We start from the raw sequence: 14,690 nt of genomic DNA, 5'->3' as shown, positions 1-14,690 counted from the left end.
GTAAAGTAAGACATAGAATTTATCTCAGTAGATCCTTGTGAGAATTGAAGGGTTTGTCCATATAATATGTTTAGAATAGCTCCAGGCACATATGTGATCAAAACTTACAATTAGTTTTTAGCTGAACCTCCATTCTACATTCAAAACTATACTAGATGGTGTCAGAATACAGAATGAAATGGTCCACCTATTCCAGAAAATTAGGTGTTGTTGCACAACCATTGTTGACCTATGACAGTATATCAATATGTGCGATAATTTGTAGGGCACACTGTTTATAACAGAAAATTTGAGGAAGAAGGTTTGGTGAAATTTTGAGGATATGCACTGATCAGAAATGGGACTCATAACAGACTGGAAGGATCACTCTGGGGAGCTGAAGAAACTTAAGAAAGATGATATCAAGCGAGCTAAAAACGTGGTTATTGAATGAGACAAAAAATGACATGTTTGTGTAGCATTTAAACTTGCCTGATGCTAACACTAGCGGGGAAGCAGAGTTTTCATTTAGATTGGAATCCCAATATAGTAAGCATTTGAGGATTTTATAGTATGAGAAATATTTGATTGTTCACGTAAAAATTGAGAGGAAAGGACATGAGAAAAATTTTTTCATGACATTAAATAATACTTACATGCTTGAATGAGCCTAAACTAAATTTTGTGAACAAATTTGTAATGACTGAAGAAAACTACAAATGAACAATGAAAGGAAAGGTCTTCAATAAAATGAATGGAGAATTTGTAATGAGCAATTAGAAATTCAGCTCATTTGGTTCATAGAAATATGAGCAGCAGATTGCATGGCCATGTGGGACACCCCAGTTGGCACCAAGCTGTACAGACAGAGTGCTGGAGGTTGCAACTAACTGTGATGTGAAAGGATAAAAGCAAAGGTCTCAGGGCCACAGGGAGCAAATCCCACATAGGAGAACCCTCCCCATTAGCTAATCTGTGAAGCTACTTCAACGTCAACCCTAAATTGTATTGCTTATTTGTGTCCAATCTGGAATCGAATGACTGCAACTAAACAGAAAATGTTAACTAACCAATTTAAAAATGTGCAGATAAAACAAGAATCAACCCAAGATGATGGAAAAAGAAGATTTCTGGAAAAATATTTGTCCTTTGAGAACTTTGAATATAATTAGTTGTAAAGTGGACACACACACACACACACACACACACACACAGTGGGGAAAAAGCCAACAGAATGTGGAGGCAGGGATGCATAAGCAGAACACAATCAGATTTTGTAAAACTTGACAAAACATTGCTTTCTATCCTCAAGCTCTTTACCTTTCCACTCTGACTACCATGATCACGTTCTTTTCCCAATGGCCCAGGATTACTCTACACAAAAATGTGATAGTCAAACATCTCCCAAGTTGAAGCAACTTTCTTCTGACAGAGCTGCAGTGTTACTGAAAATGTCCAAAATGAGAATAATTTTCAGGAACTAAGACTCCTGGCACCCATTTGAGCCATCTTGCAAATAAGCCTATGACAAAATGTAGATACCAAACTATTTTTTTACACACATGCATACACACACACACACACACACACACACACAGAGAGTATTCTGTGGATTGTTACCGTGTTTTAAGAAATTAATACTTAGCCAACCTGAATGTCTAAGTAATCTAAATCTTTGGCTTACTTATGCTATTTTTATCTAACTACAGGGACACCGTGGGTGGTTTATTACATAACAAAAATAGGAGTAGTTTAGCGTTGGTAGAATATTTATAGCTAGTGAAACACTTGTCTTCTGAAATATCTTGTTACTTCAAGTTTATGAATACGTTACCTATGTATCAGCAAAATGGAAATGGTCATTTTGTTACATCTTTTGATATTTTAATTTTTTTCCAGCTCCATAAATCCTTTGTCTTTTATTCCCTTAGATTAAATACAAAATTATTGCTTAAAAACAGTGACATAGACAGAAAATTGCCTCAGGAAAAGCCTGAACTGGTACAGTCTTCTCCCTCTCCCATCCCCCAGCTGGAGTTCCTTCTTGTGAGGAGCAGCTCTCCTCCCTTTTCTCTGTGGTGTGTCTCCCCTCTTTTGTCTCTATGGTAATTGCTGGTGGAATAATTCTAGAAGGAAGTGGAAGAAAGATGTCAGAACATTTTCTGCTTGGCTATGTTATCAAATGCAAAGTGTCCCATCCAGGGAAGTGTTTAGAGAGCATCCATTACTGCCAGTAAATGTTGTGCTCTCTCTGGAATCTTAAACATTTCGAGAACTTGTTTTTACCCTTTTGCAAAGAAACACACCAATAGATCTATCTTGTTTAAAAACAAAAGGACACCAAAGCCTCCTTCTCTAGTCCTTTTCTGAGTCCACACTACCTCTCATTCTCCTCCCTGCTAAGGTGGAAACTCTTCTTCCACTTCCTGGTAACCTAGCCAGCTCCTTCTCTTTTGAAGCTGTTCTGACTTCCGACTTCTGTGGCTCAATTGTTCTGAGATGCTCTTCTCTTTCCACTACACGGATCCTCTACCCAATCATTAACAGTTATTTTCCAGACTTTGAGTGACTGCTTATTTTGTTCCTTGTCCCCTATTCGTAAAGAGTTCTATGCTGATTTACTCGAGTCCTTTCTAAGCTGTGTAATTTCCAATCTTTAAATTCTCTACAGGCTTTGCTTCTGATAACTCCGAACCTGCTACATTTAATTGCCTAGTGTATACCACCTGAAAAGCACCTCTAATTAAATCAATAAAAGCAAATTCACTGAGTTGGGCCGTAGCTCAATGGTTGGGTTCTTGACTATCATGTGCAAGGCCCTGGGATCAATTCCCAGTGTGACAAGAAACAAAACCAAACGAATGGGAAACTCCAACTCATCAACTTCCCTATGAACTGTACTGAATTTTCTTTCTCAAAATGACCCCATCTTCTCCTGAGAAAGTCCCTGAATCACCTGCCAGTTCTTCCACTCACTTGCTGTGTCCATCAGTGCCTGTGATTTGGCCTGCACTTCAGATTTTCTGTGAGCTAATTGCTTCTATGTGTTTTTCCCAATGTTCCCCCATCCTTTCTTTTTCTATGCTGAGCTATTTGAGCACTTGTCCCATCTAACTGCTCAACTGCACTTGCTTCACTTTCTGTCGTCCCACCAAACCACCATCTGCTTGGTGCTAGAGAAATTTATTTCATCATGTTCAGAGACACTTACTTGATCTTGCTGCTCTTTAGCTTCCCCCATTTAATATTGCTTCGTTATTTTGAGGACACAAACTAAATCATTGATCATATTGTTTAAGAGTTGATGTGTACCATCTTTCTGACTATCACATCATTAACTAAACTCAGCAAGACTCCAGGTCAGTCAAATTTGTTGAGGTTACTGAGTGCACAATGTTCTATATTCCCCTAGCCTTCATTGTTAATTCCTTTCATTGTGTCTGATTTCATTTCTCTTTAAAACCGCTTTAAGTAGCTACATGTCCACAAACCCTTGAAAGGATTAATAATGATATGCCTTCTCAAATATGCAAAGTTGGTGTATTGATTACTTTAACTTGAAGTTACTTAAAGAAGTAGAACATTCAGAAAGGCCCAGCAGGCCTGTGTTTTCCTACATGTAGCAAGCCATGGAAAGTCTTTTGGGAGGGATGTTCTTCGATACCAAGCCTGGAAAATAGCCTTGATCACCGGAGATGGGTAATTTGGGCATCACTGAGCTTTACTAAGTAAACTTTGAAGTAACCTCCATCTTCTACCCAGTCTGACTCCTTTGGATATTTCTGGAGTTTACTATCTAGACCTTCATTTGTCCAGTTGATCCTTCACACATGCAGTCTTCTTTCTTTGTTCACTGCACTTCATTGTTTGTGTACATGGAAAATTAATAAAATATGTATGCTTTCTTTTGTTAATCAGTTCTTATATTATTTAAATTCTAGAACCACTCAGAGAGCCCATATAGAAATATTGATAGAAGTGAAGAGTCAGTTCAGGGCCTTGCTCTGTCCCCCACAACTCTTCTTCCAGCCTCTACCCCCACCTCTTAGTCAATCAGTGACTGTCTTCTGGATCCTGAAACATACTAATCACTGTATTCTTATTCTTGGTGTTCTCCTCTGCCCAGATCCAATTTTAGCTCCAACTCCTATCTCTATCCTCTCCAGCAGATGCTAATTCTTGTTAGGCTGGGTAATAAAGGGAAAATACTAAATTGTTTCTGGTGGTATATGATGTTACTTGTTATATGTAAATGCTATAGTCTCTATAATTCTCCCAATTTTATAGTTGCATCTGAATAAATTTAATAAATTATTGACAGTTTATCAAGCAAGGGAATGAAATATTTGTACATGAGAATCTTTCCTTGTGCAGCTGTCTTCTTTCATTATGAATGGTATCATCCCTAATTCCTAGCCATTTTAGCCTTTTAATTCAAAAGGTAAAGTGCTTATGTAATACTTTAGGAAAACCAGGTAACACTTCATATCTATGAAAAAGAGTGCTCTCTCTTCTGAAGTGTTCATGACAGCTTGTCAGTGGGACACAGATGACTGGATGGGCCCTGAATTCCTTTTCAGTCCTAAAATGAATAATTCATCTTAGTGAACACTGGTAGTGGCAGTGCAATCGGGTGTCAAGGCAGGATGAAGATTAGATCAGTTTGGCAAAAATCAGAGTTCAGGCTTGAATTAAGTACACACACACACACACACACACACACAGACCCACACACACAGACCCACACAGAGGCAGCATGCACATACATGCACACATGCACATGTATTCTATCTCAGTTGAAGGGATGTGTAACACTTCTTAATATAACATGTCATTATTAGGAATTACATTGTGAGATGATTCATTTCCTCTATATTCTAGGACTTAGTCCGTAACTGCTTATGGCAGTGGGATAGTCTGAATTAGAAAGAAGTGCCAGCAGTCTTTGCTTTTCCCTATGCATTAATGTAATTTTTTAATTAATATAACAATGGGCACAATGTTCTAGTTTGTTTCCTTTTTCTGTGATAAGACACTGACCAAAAGCAACTTGGGGAGGAAAGGGTTTATTGCACCTTATATTTCCAAGTCACAGTTCATCATTGAGGGAAATCAGGGCAGGGACTCAGTCAGAAGCAGAGGCATGAGCTATGGAGGAAAGCTATTTCCTGGCTTGCTTCCTGACTCATGTTCAGCCACCTTCTTACATAGTCCAGTCTCGCCTGCCTAGGGATGGTACTGCCAATAGTGAGCTGGCCCTTCCTACACCAATTAACAATCCAGAAAATGCCCCACAGACATGCCACAGACCAGTCTGACGGAGGGAATTCTTCAGTGGAGATTCATTCTTTTCAGGTCTGTCAAGTTGCCCGCCAAGATCAGTGATCACACAACAATCATTCTTGTCAAATAAGAGTCCTAAAACTATTGATAGGTTAGTGTTTATACTACACTTCAGATACGTGTGCCAGCCCATAAATAGCATAAAATGCAATATTAGAATGGCATTATATGTACTGTTTCCTTCAATAGTTCTCTAAATTTTATTTTATTTTGTTTCTTGACAGTTACTTACTTTTTCTATGCTATTTATACAACATGCATCAGTAAATATTTGTCTTGATTTCATTTGTACTAAAGCATCCCTATTTTTAATGCATTTTATTTACTAAGCAGTTCTTTTCACATATAAATCTTGCGCTATTTTCCTGTAAGGCACCTCATTTGAAAATACTTTATTATTAATTTTTTTATTTTCCATGTATGAGTGTACTGCCTGCCTGTGTATAGGTGCACCTATGTCATGCATTGCCCACAGAGATCAGAAGAGGGCATTAGATCCCCTACAACTGGAGTTATAGACAGTTATTAGTTGCCTTGTGGGTGCTGGAAACTAACCCAGGTCCTCTGCAACAGCAGCCAGTATTCTTAACCACTGAATCATCTCTCCAGCCCCCGTCACTATATTTTTATGACTTTAAGTTTTCTTTCTTTTTAGTTTACCAACTGTTTTACATGTTCTAAGCTTCATTTCAATCTCATCTCGATTCTGTTTTTATTCCACACTTGATTTTTATTGCATTTCTCATAAAAAGTTGATGACTTGAATTCTCTAAGTTAAGAGAAGACACACATAGTTAACTTTCTTTGATTCAAATGATGTCTAGGTAAAATTCAAAGTCAAACATAAATCATTGCCTAAGAATTCTTATGTCTGGATATATATATACATTTATAAGGATTTGGTGCTAGGATCCACATATGAGGGAGCACATATGTCATTTGTTTTACTGAGTCTGTTACTTCACTTAATATAACAGCTTCTAGTTCCATCCATTTACCAGAAAATTTCATGATTTCATCTTTCTTAACCGCTGAGTAGAACTCCATTGTGTGAATGAACCACATTTTCATTATCCACTCCTCAGCTGAGGGACACTTAGGTTGCTTCCATCTCTTAGCTATTGTGAAAAGAGCATCAACAAACAAGGATGTACAAAAGTCTTTGCAAGAGGACGAGTTCTTTGGGTATATGCCAAGGAGTGGTATAACTGGGTCAAATGGTAGGTTCATTTGTATTTTTTTTTGGTGTGTGTGTGTTCTTGAGACAGTGTCTCTCTGTAGTCCATCTGGCCTGGAACTCACTATGTAGACCAGGCTGGCCTTGAACTCACAGAGATCCGCCTGCCTCTGCCTCCAGAGTGCTGGGATTAAATGCATGGGCCACCATTTTTGTTTTTTTAAGAGCTCTCTACACTGCTTTCCATAGGGGTTGCACAAGTTTGCAATCCCACAAGCAGTGGATGAGCGTTCCCCTTTCCCCACATCCTCTCCAGCATTTGGTATCATTTGTTTTCATGATCTTATCCAGTTTGACTGGGGTAAGATTAAATCTTAAAGTGGTTTTAATTTTCATTTCCCTAATTACTAATGATGTTGAACACCTTTTAAGATACTTCTTAGCCATCTTTATTTCTTCTTTTGAGAACTCTCTGTTCAGATCCTTAGCCCATCTTTTAATTGGGTTACTTCCTTTCATGATTCTTTGTTCCTTGAGTTCCCTATATATCCTGGTTGTTAAACCTCTGTCAGATGTGTCACTGGTGAAGATTGTCTCCCACTCTGTGGGTTTTCTCTTCACTTCCTTGGTTGCTTCTTTTGATGTAGAGAAGCTTTTCAGTTTAATAAGTTCCCATTTGTTGACTCTTGACCTTGTTTCCTGAGCAATTGATGTCCAATTTAGAAAATCCTTTCCTACACCTATATCTTGTAAGTTATTGTCAATATTTTCTTCTAACAGTTTCAGAATTTCAGGTTTCACATTGAGGTCTTTGATCCTTTTGGAGTTGACTTTTGTTCAGGATGAAGGATAGGGGTTTAGTTTCATTCTTCTACAGGTGGAGATCCAGTTTTACCAGCACCATTTGCTGAAAATGCTGTCTTTCCTCAAGTGAATGTTCTTGGCCCCTTTGTCAAATATCAGGTGGCTGAAATTGCATGTACCCATATTTGGGTCTTCAATTTTGTTCCATTGATTTATGGTTCTATTTTTGTGCCAGTATCTTTTTGTTTTTATTATTATAGCTCTGCAATATAGTTTAAAATCTGGTGTAGTAATCCCCCCAGCATTTCTCTTAGTGCTCAGGGTTGCTTGGGCTATCCGAGGTCTTTTGTGCTTCCATATGAATCTTAGGATTTTTTTTTTCTAATTCTGTGAGGAATATCATGGGGATTTTTGATTGGCATTGCATTGAATCTATAAATGGCTTTTTGAAAGGGAAAGAAAGAGCCTTAAAGAGAACAGTAGGAAACAGGTATTACTAAGGGAGAAATGGATAAAAATGGGGTTATTTAAATGGGAGGGAGGAAGGCAGTTTATACAAAGAGCGTTGAGGATAAAGAGAAAGAAGGAGCTCAAGAGAGGTGGGACTATAGGAGAAGGGTATTATTATGGGAGAAATGGGAAAAATGGGTACACTTGACATGGGGAAACCGTCGTGGAAGGGTTACAGCAAGAGAGAGAGAGGAGAGATAAATAATGCCTAGCTAGTTTTTAAAAAAAACAGGGAACCATATTAATCCAACAACGTACTGACAAATTATAATACATTATCTCTATATAAGTCCATGTGTATAGTTAAAGGCTACATAACAAGAAACAGTGCCATAAGGTAGATACCTTCCTTTGAGTTGTTGGCCAGGGTGGTTCAAGAGACTCCCAACATTACTCAGGCTATTGCCCTTCCCTTAATGTCCTCCCAGAACTTGAAAGTAAGACCCTACTCCAAAGATAGAACATACTTTGGACACAGGATTTGGAGCAATAAAGTTGCAACTGACCTGCAACCACTTCCCCTGAAGGCTAGCTCTCATAGCTTTGGAGAACGCTACAAAGGTGCCAAGGGAAAACATCAGTGGATCATCCAGGAGCAGCTTCTTGACCAAATAACCACATCATTGGCCAGAACATCATACATTGTTGGTGCAGTAGTGGTGCTTTTATCTTGGGGTGATCAACAGCTACCTAATTTGACTAAAAGTCCACTCAAAGGAAGGGAACTCAGGTGTGGTAATGTAAACATAACCTAATACACAAGGCTGGAGTGGTCATAGATCTTAGAGAAATCCCCAAGACAGTCACATCACTAGACTAATGTGATTTCTTACTATGTGCAAAATATGTATCCTTATATTTACAGACAAATCCAGTCACCACTCATCAAAGAAGCTCATTTTACACCAGTCAGAGACTATAGCCAAGCACCACAATTGGTCACACGGACATTGTCTATGAATTTCCCAGGCCTAAGGGACACATCTGTAATGCAATCTCAATACCTAAGGCTCATGGAACATAGAATAGGGATAAAGAAGAGGACACTAATGAATCTCTCATTTCTCAATAATGATGCTCCCTCATGCAATGGAGGGCCAGGAACACAAAGGTCATAAATGTCCAAAGTGTAGGGATCAAGAGTCTGCTGAATAATGGTCCTTGGATAAGATCCCTTTAGTAAACTTCACCCATCCAAGGCTCAGGGACCATCCGAGGAAGAGGGTGTGTAAAGATTGTAGGAGGCAGGGAGGAAGTGCATGACTATATGAAAACAGAGCCCTACAAAGCCTCTGGGAATCTGCTCATATGATTCTATGACAATGGTATCAGCATACACAAGTCCCATGCAAACTCAGGCAAATAATAACCCAGCATAGAACTGGGAAAATGAAAAGCAGACCCCAATCTTATCTGAAGGAGTGTTGGCAACTGATTGATGCTAGATGAAGAAGAGCTGATCTTTCTAAAACAACAGACTATATAGGCTGATTAGATTCAGTGGATGGACTTGCACTGGGGATCAGCTGGCGACACTAACAACACAGTGGGCCTTAGCAGGGGTGACAGAGTATATGGGCTGCAGTGGTAGGAGATGACTATGGGAGGGTGCCAGTGGGGAGAGGGGTATAAAGATGATCAAGATTGCTTGAGATGTTCTGTATGAAATGCTTTGTAAATTCAGTCTTACCAAAACAATTTATTCACTTCCTTATAAATTGCTTTATCCTATGATTTAACTGTTTGTATACTGAATTCTGTATTATGTTTCAAGTTTGCTTTGTAACTACATTAAAACCACCTCTTAAAATTAAAAAAAATGATTACCTGTGTTTATGTTTACTCAGAGAACACAGAAGACACATTTCAGATGAACAGCCTGAGGATTAGTAGATGAAGTGTAGGAAGGAAGTGAAGATTAAACTACAGTGATTAGAATGAGAAAATGAGGTATATATGGTGATATTCCTTATGCCAGGAAAACCTAAGATAAAACTTGAATTTAGGTGTATCCAAAATGTTCTAATATCTGTAGTTTATATTTCAACCTGTAGTTTATACATATTTATATTGATATTGAGTGTATTAATCATAATGAGGTACCAAAAAAGTACTTGAACTTTGAAGTCATAATTTTTATTCTAAAATATCGTTTTGGAAACTACAGGTCTGGTTCAGCCATTCTGATTCGTAGTGTCTAGCTGGGGAAACAGAGTATCTTTAGTTTTTGTGCACTGAGGTATTTGTGACCTTGTAATTTGTAGTGATTCAAAGATGGTGAGTTTATTCTAAATATACTTTCCATAATCAAAATATGTGGAAACTAAAATAAAGAATTATAGTTTTGAATGATCTGTTTAGTAACTATTTTCATGATTTCACTGAATAAGAAATGTTTGTCCTCTTGATCCTGAAGATACGTGTGTCATTTTCTATTTTTGATTTAGGGACATTTCATCCTCCAGAAGGTTTTTACATACACGGAAATGTAAGAGCCAACTAAAAAAAAGATAACAACAAAAATAAATGTAGGAAAAAAAAACAGTGCTCATTAAAGTTCAGTGTTTTTTTGTTGTTGTTGTTGTTTGTTTGTTTCTTTGTTCATTCTGAAAGCAGAATGACAAAGCAGAGTTGGTGGGAGTTGGGAGGAACAAGACAGACGGAACAACCTTAATCAGTGCTGGCTATTATCTGCTCGAAATCTCATAGGCTGTTTTTCTTTCTAATTCCCACAGTATCAAGTCATGGGTGGATAAGATGCAAGAAGACCTTGTCACACTGGCCAAAACAGCGAGTGGAGTCAATCAACTTGTTGATGTGAGTACTTCCACCTGTGGGTCTTCTTATTCTTTTGCTAGTTTGAATGCAGTTGTGTCGTTTAGGAAGCTGTCGATCTGTATTACAGATGGTATATGATTTCCTCTGCCATCATTGTAGGGTGATTTTGTGACACCTTCTTCACATTGTTCATTATTTTAAACCAGAATGCCATCTCTCACAGTTCATGGAATGTTCTGGCCATACTTCATGGTTTTCACACAGCCTTCACTTTAATGAGTCCCTGTGCTGTGTATAACTCCCCATGGATCCAAATTTGTATGCTATACATTTTTAAAAATTATGTTTCCACTCTTCAGAATGCATTCTAGAATTTCTCCACAGTGGTAATTGCAGCTCTAGGGATGGGTTGTTTGAGCACCCTCAGTGGCAATGTAAACTCATTCTTTGAGGATAGATTTTACTTTAAAAATATTTAAAAAGCATTGATAACCATGTCTAGAGACTAGAATGTGTCATCACTCTTTGTAATTAAGATTTTGGTGAAGGAAGTAGAAATACTATAAAAGTTAATTTTTATGATTCCTAAATTAACTGTGAGAGTCATTCTAAAGTGAGTTTTGAAAATGACAAGCTTCTACGACATAAATATTTTGTAGGATCTTAGACATATATTTCTTTATGTAAGATTATGTATGTGTTTTATAAGATTATTAAAAATTAAATTCATTTTTAAGGGTCTCACTGCTTAGTGGGTAAATAAGTAATATAAAATTTGGAACTATTCTTATCTTCTCTTCTTAGCAATACAATGAAGTCTTTTATATTTCAAACATGTGGTAACTTAATTAGATGAAATAGTATAAAATATTTCATGTCTGTATGTATTGAAACCAGACCTGTTCAGGATTTTGTATTTTTTAAATTTTATTTATTATTTTTATTTTATGTGTATGAGTGTTTTGCCTACATGTTTGTAAGTGCACCCATGTTGTGCAGTGCCCTTGGAGGTCAGAAAAAGGGCATCATATCCCCTGGAACTGGAGCTACAGATGATTGTTATCCACCATGTGGGTGCTGGAAACGGAACCTAGGTTTTCTGTAAGAGTAATCAGTGCTCTTAACCACTGATCCATCTCTCTAGCACTGTGGGATTTTGAAATATTTGCATATTCATGAAAATTAACAATTGGGACCCAAGTCTAAACATTAAATTCATATCTCATATACACCTTATACATGAAAGTAGTTTAGAAAACATCTTTAGTTCACCTGTATTTTATTGCAATAGGTCATATGAGGTCAAATAGGAAATTTTCTACTCTGGCCATCATGCCAGATGCTCAAAATTTTTGAGCTTTGCGTTTTACATTGTCTATTTAAGAATGCTCAACCTCTGTATTAATATTTCTTTTTGGGATAAACTAGAATGTATAACTTATGTATAAATAGAAATTCATGAAGAAACTTGTTAAATACTTTAAAATATATAGAACAGTTGAAGGCATTAAATCAAGAGTGTGTTTAACACACTGTAGTTTATTTTGAACATCCTTAATTTGAAAATCCAAATTCTAAGCACTCTCAAATATAAAACTTTTGGAGTGTTGATGTGATGCCACAAGTGTGATGGTTTGTAGTTTCAGCACATGCATACTAAACATACTGTGTGACATTGCCTCAGGCTATGTCTCTAAGGTATGTATAAATCATAAATGAATTTCATGTTTCAACTTCTGTCCCATCCCCAAGATATCTCATTATGTATATGTTAATATCCCCAAATCTGAGGAAATCAGAAACCTGAAGAGCTTACAGTCCCATGTTTCTGATAAGGCACACCGACTCTGTGTCTGTAAGGTGTTTGATGCGAATGCCGATGATCTCTCCAGAGCTCAAGCACACAGTATCTGAGAGCCACTGTAAGTTCCAGTATATGATTGAATGGGGGAATATGTGAGAATGGGAAAGTGTTGACCAGGATGCGAGCCTCTGTCAGGTGATGGAATTTGTGGACATTTCAGTAAATATTATTTATTAATTTTTATTTTAATGATGTTTAAATTGACTAAGGGCAAAGCTTTCATTCAACCACAGCAATGACAAATGACAGATTCTGTTGCTAAGTTATATGACCTTTTAATTGACAGATTGAGATAAAAAATAAACAGTTGTTGGGAGCTTCTCCCTCCTTCAGTAATTCTCTAACCTCAAAACCACTTGCTTGGCTGACCTCTTTGTTACTTCTGCTATTGTTAGTATATGAAAGCTTTCAGTAAATGTGCCATTTTGGGATGTAAGAAATGATTGAGAAAAAAAAGTTTCACCTGGCATTTGTTACACTTTTTTTGAGGTATAGATTACTTAGAAGACAGTAAGTATTAATGGCTGAATAAATGACTTTGAGTTAGTATAACAAAGTGGAGTGAAAAAATTTAAAAGCAGGAGAGAGAGATAGAGAGAGAGAGAGAGAGAGAGAGAGAGAGAGAGAGAAAGGGAGAGAGAGATTCATTACTGGAAAATTAGTTTAGCTATTAAGCACATGAAGACATAAAAGATTGTCTTATTTTTTTTTTTCCTAGCGAGAAGGCCCAGGGTATGTACAAAAGGAGGTTCTTTCTTTCCCTGTCTCATGGGAATTTAAAGCTAACACTAGCTGGAGAATGCCAGAGTTTAGTGTGAACTTATTCTGATATAGGGGACAGTATCATGAGGTTTTCTGTAGTTTGTTTGGTGTAGTGCTGAGACTTGGTGTACTTGAAGGATATTCTACTGAGCTATACAGATTGGGGAGTGGGGGAGCTATTGTGAACCTCAGAAGTTGAATAAATGGTGGAATTTGTAGTGTTCCAGGATTGAAAGTCAGCATTGTAGAAATAGCGCTTCTTCCCAAGTTAGTGCAGTTATTTTTTACTGGTTTCATAAATACAACTACTTTGTATGTGAAGGCCAAGAACTGCAAGAATTAGTATATTACTAAACTTATCATCTTTGAAATTTTATGAAAATTGGTTTATTGAATCATAAAATATTAGTTATGGGAAAGTTGGTTAATATTATTGAATGAATTATATAGTTTCATTTTTTTCTCACATTAGTAATCTATGTTATGGTAAAGGTCACATACTAGAGACTGAGGAAATAGCTCCTTGGGTAAAGCACTTGCTGCACAGACTTGACGACCAAAGTTTGAATCCCCATTACCCACCTAAATGCCAGGTTGGTGTGGGGCCTGCCTGTAATCCCATTTCAGGAAGCACAAACAGGGAATCTCTGGAGCAAGTTGACTACCTATGTTATCCGAATTGATGAGTGCTTGGGTAAAGTGAAACTCTGTCTAGATACTAAGATGGAGTGCAATCAAGGAAGACCACTGAGATCAAACTTAGGCCTCCCTATGCACACAGATGCACCCACACACATGCAGACATGCTTCTATGTACACACATGACACACATATACACATACACATACAAACATTCAGGCATTAATACTAGGCTTAAATGGTATTACTGAACCGATGCACACATAACATCCTGCCATGAACACATAGTTACCTTTCTGATCAAGGGACAGTGTAGTGGTATAATCATGAACAGATAATATTTTAAAGTGGCCATGATGTTCTTGAAAACAAGGTTTATGAATTAAAAATATTCATAAGCAGTCATTTGTTCCTCTGATCTATTGAAACAGTATTTAATCATGATGCTTTTCTGAGGGTTTAGTCCATATCCAAAATATGAGATGTAATGAATGGATGAATTCTGTAGCAATGAGAATTTGCTTCATGAAAAGGTTTTCTAAAATATAAATTGGTGCATAAAAGCTGTTTGTCTTTTCTATGTAATGAATTTCTGAATCTGTAAGATATTATATTAACAGGAAACAGAGTCCTGAAAATATGTCAGAAGCCCTCAGTTATTATATTTGATTGCCACCTCGTACTCTACCTCAGGGGCAACAAACCATTGAACATAAGCAGATGTAGTCACCTGGGGGATCTGTTGTGTCGTTTGTGGACTTTTGGCTTTATACCTCCCCCTTTCTCTTTGGGTCATTCTCATAGTCTCTTCTTCATTAGGAGAAGTATTTGATC

At 37.3% G+C, this 14,690-nt stretch overlaps 1 protein-coding gene across 8 annotated transcripts in view; it reads left to right on the top strand.

Annotated features, from left to right (window-relative positions):
* Cacna2d1 (calcium voltage-gated channel auxiliary subunit alpha2delta 1) overlaps positions 1 to 14,690 on the top strand; it is a 499,112-nt gene that overhangs the window by 88,771 nt on the left and 395,651 nt on the right. For all 8 annotated transcript variants that reach the window (XR_003848843.1, XM_017797133.2, XM_017797131.2 and 5 more), the window contains exon 2: positions 10,549 to 10,630. Coding sequence is in view for 7 of the 8 variants with exons in the window: in XM_017797133.2 (XP_017652622.1) it covers positions 10,549 to 10,630 (82 nt within the window). In the remaining variant the exon portion in view is untranslated. The remainder of the gene's footprint in view (positions 1 to 10,548; positions 10,631 to 14,690) is intronic.

This window comes from Nannospalax galili, unplaced genomic scaffold (assembly GCF_000622305.1).
Source record: "Nannospalax galili isolate Female #2095 unplaced genomic scaffold, S.galili_v1.0 scaffold973, whole genome shotgun sequence".
In the NCBI taxonomy this organism is placed as follows: domain Eukaryota; kingdom Metazoa; phylum Chordata; class Mammalia; order Rodentia; family Spalacidae; genus Nannospalax; species Nannospalax galili.
Note: the sequence above shows the minus strand (reverse complement) of the source record. Positions and strands in the feature narration are given on the sequence as shown.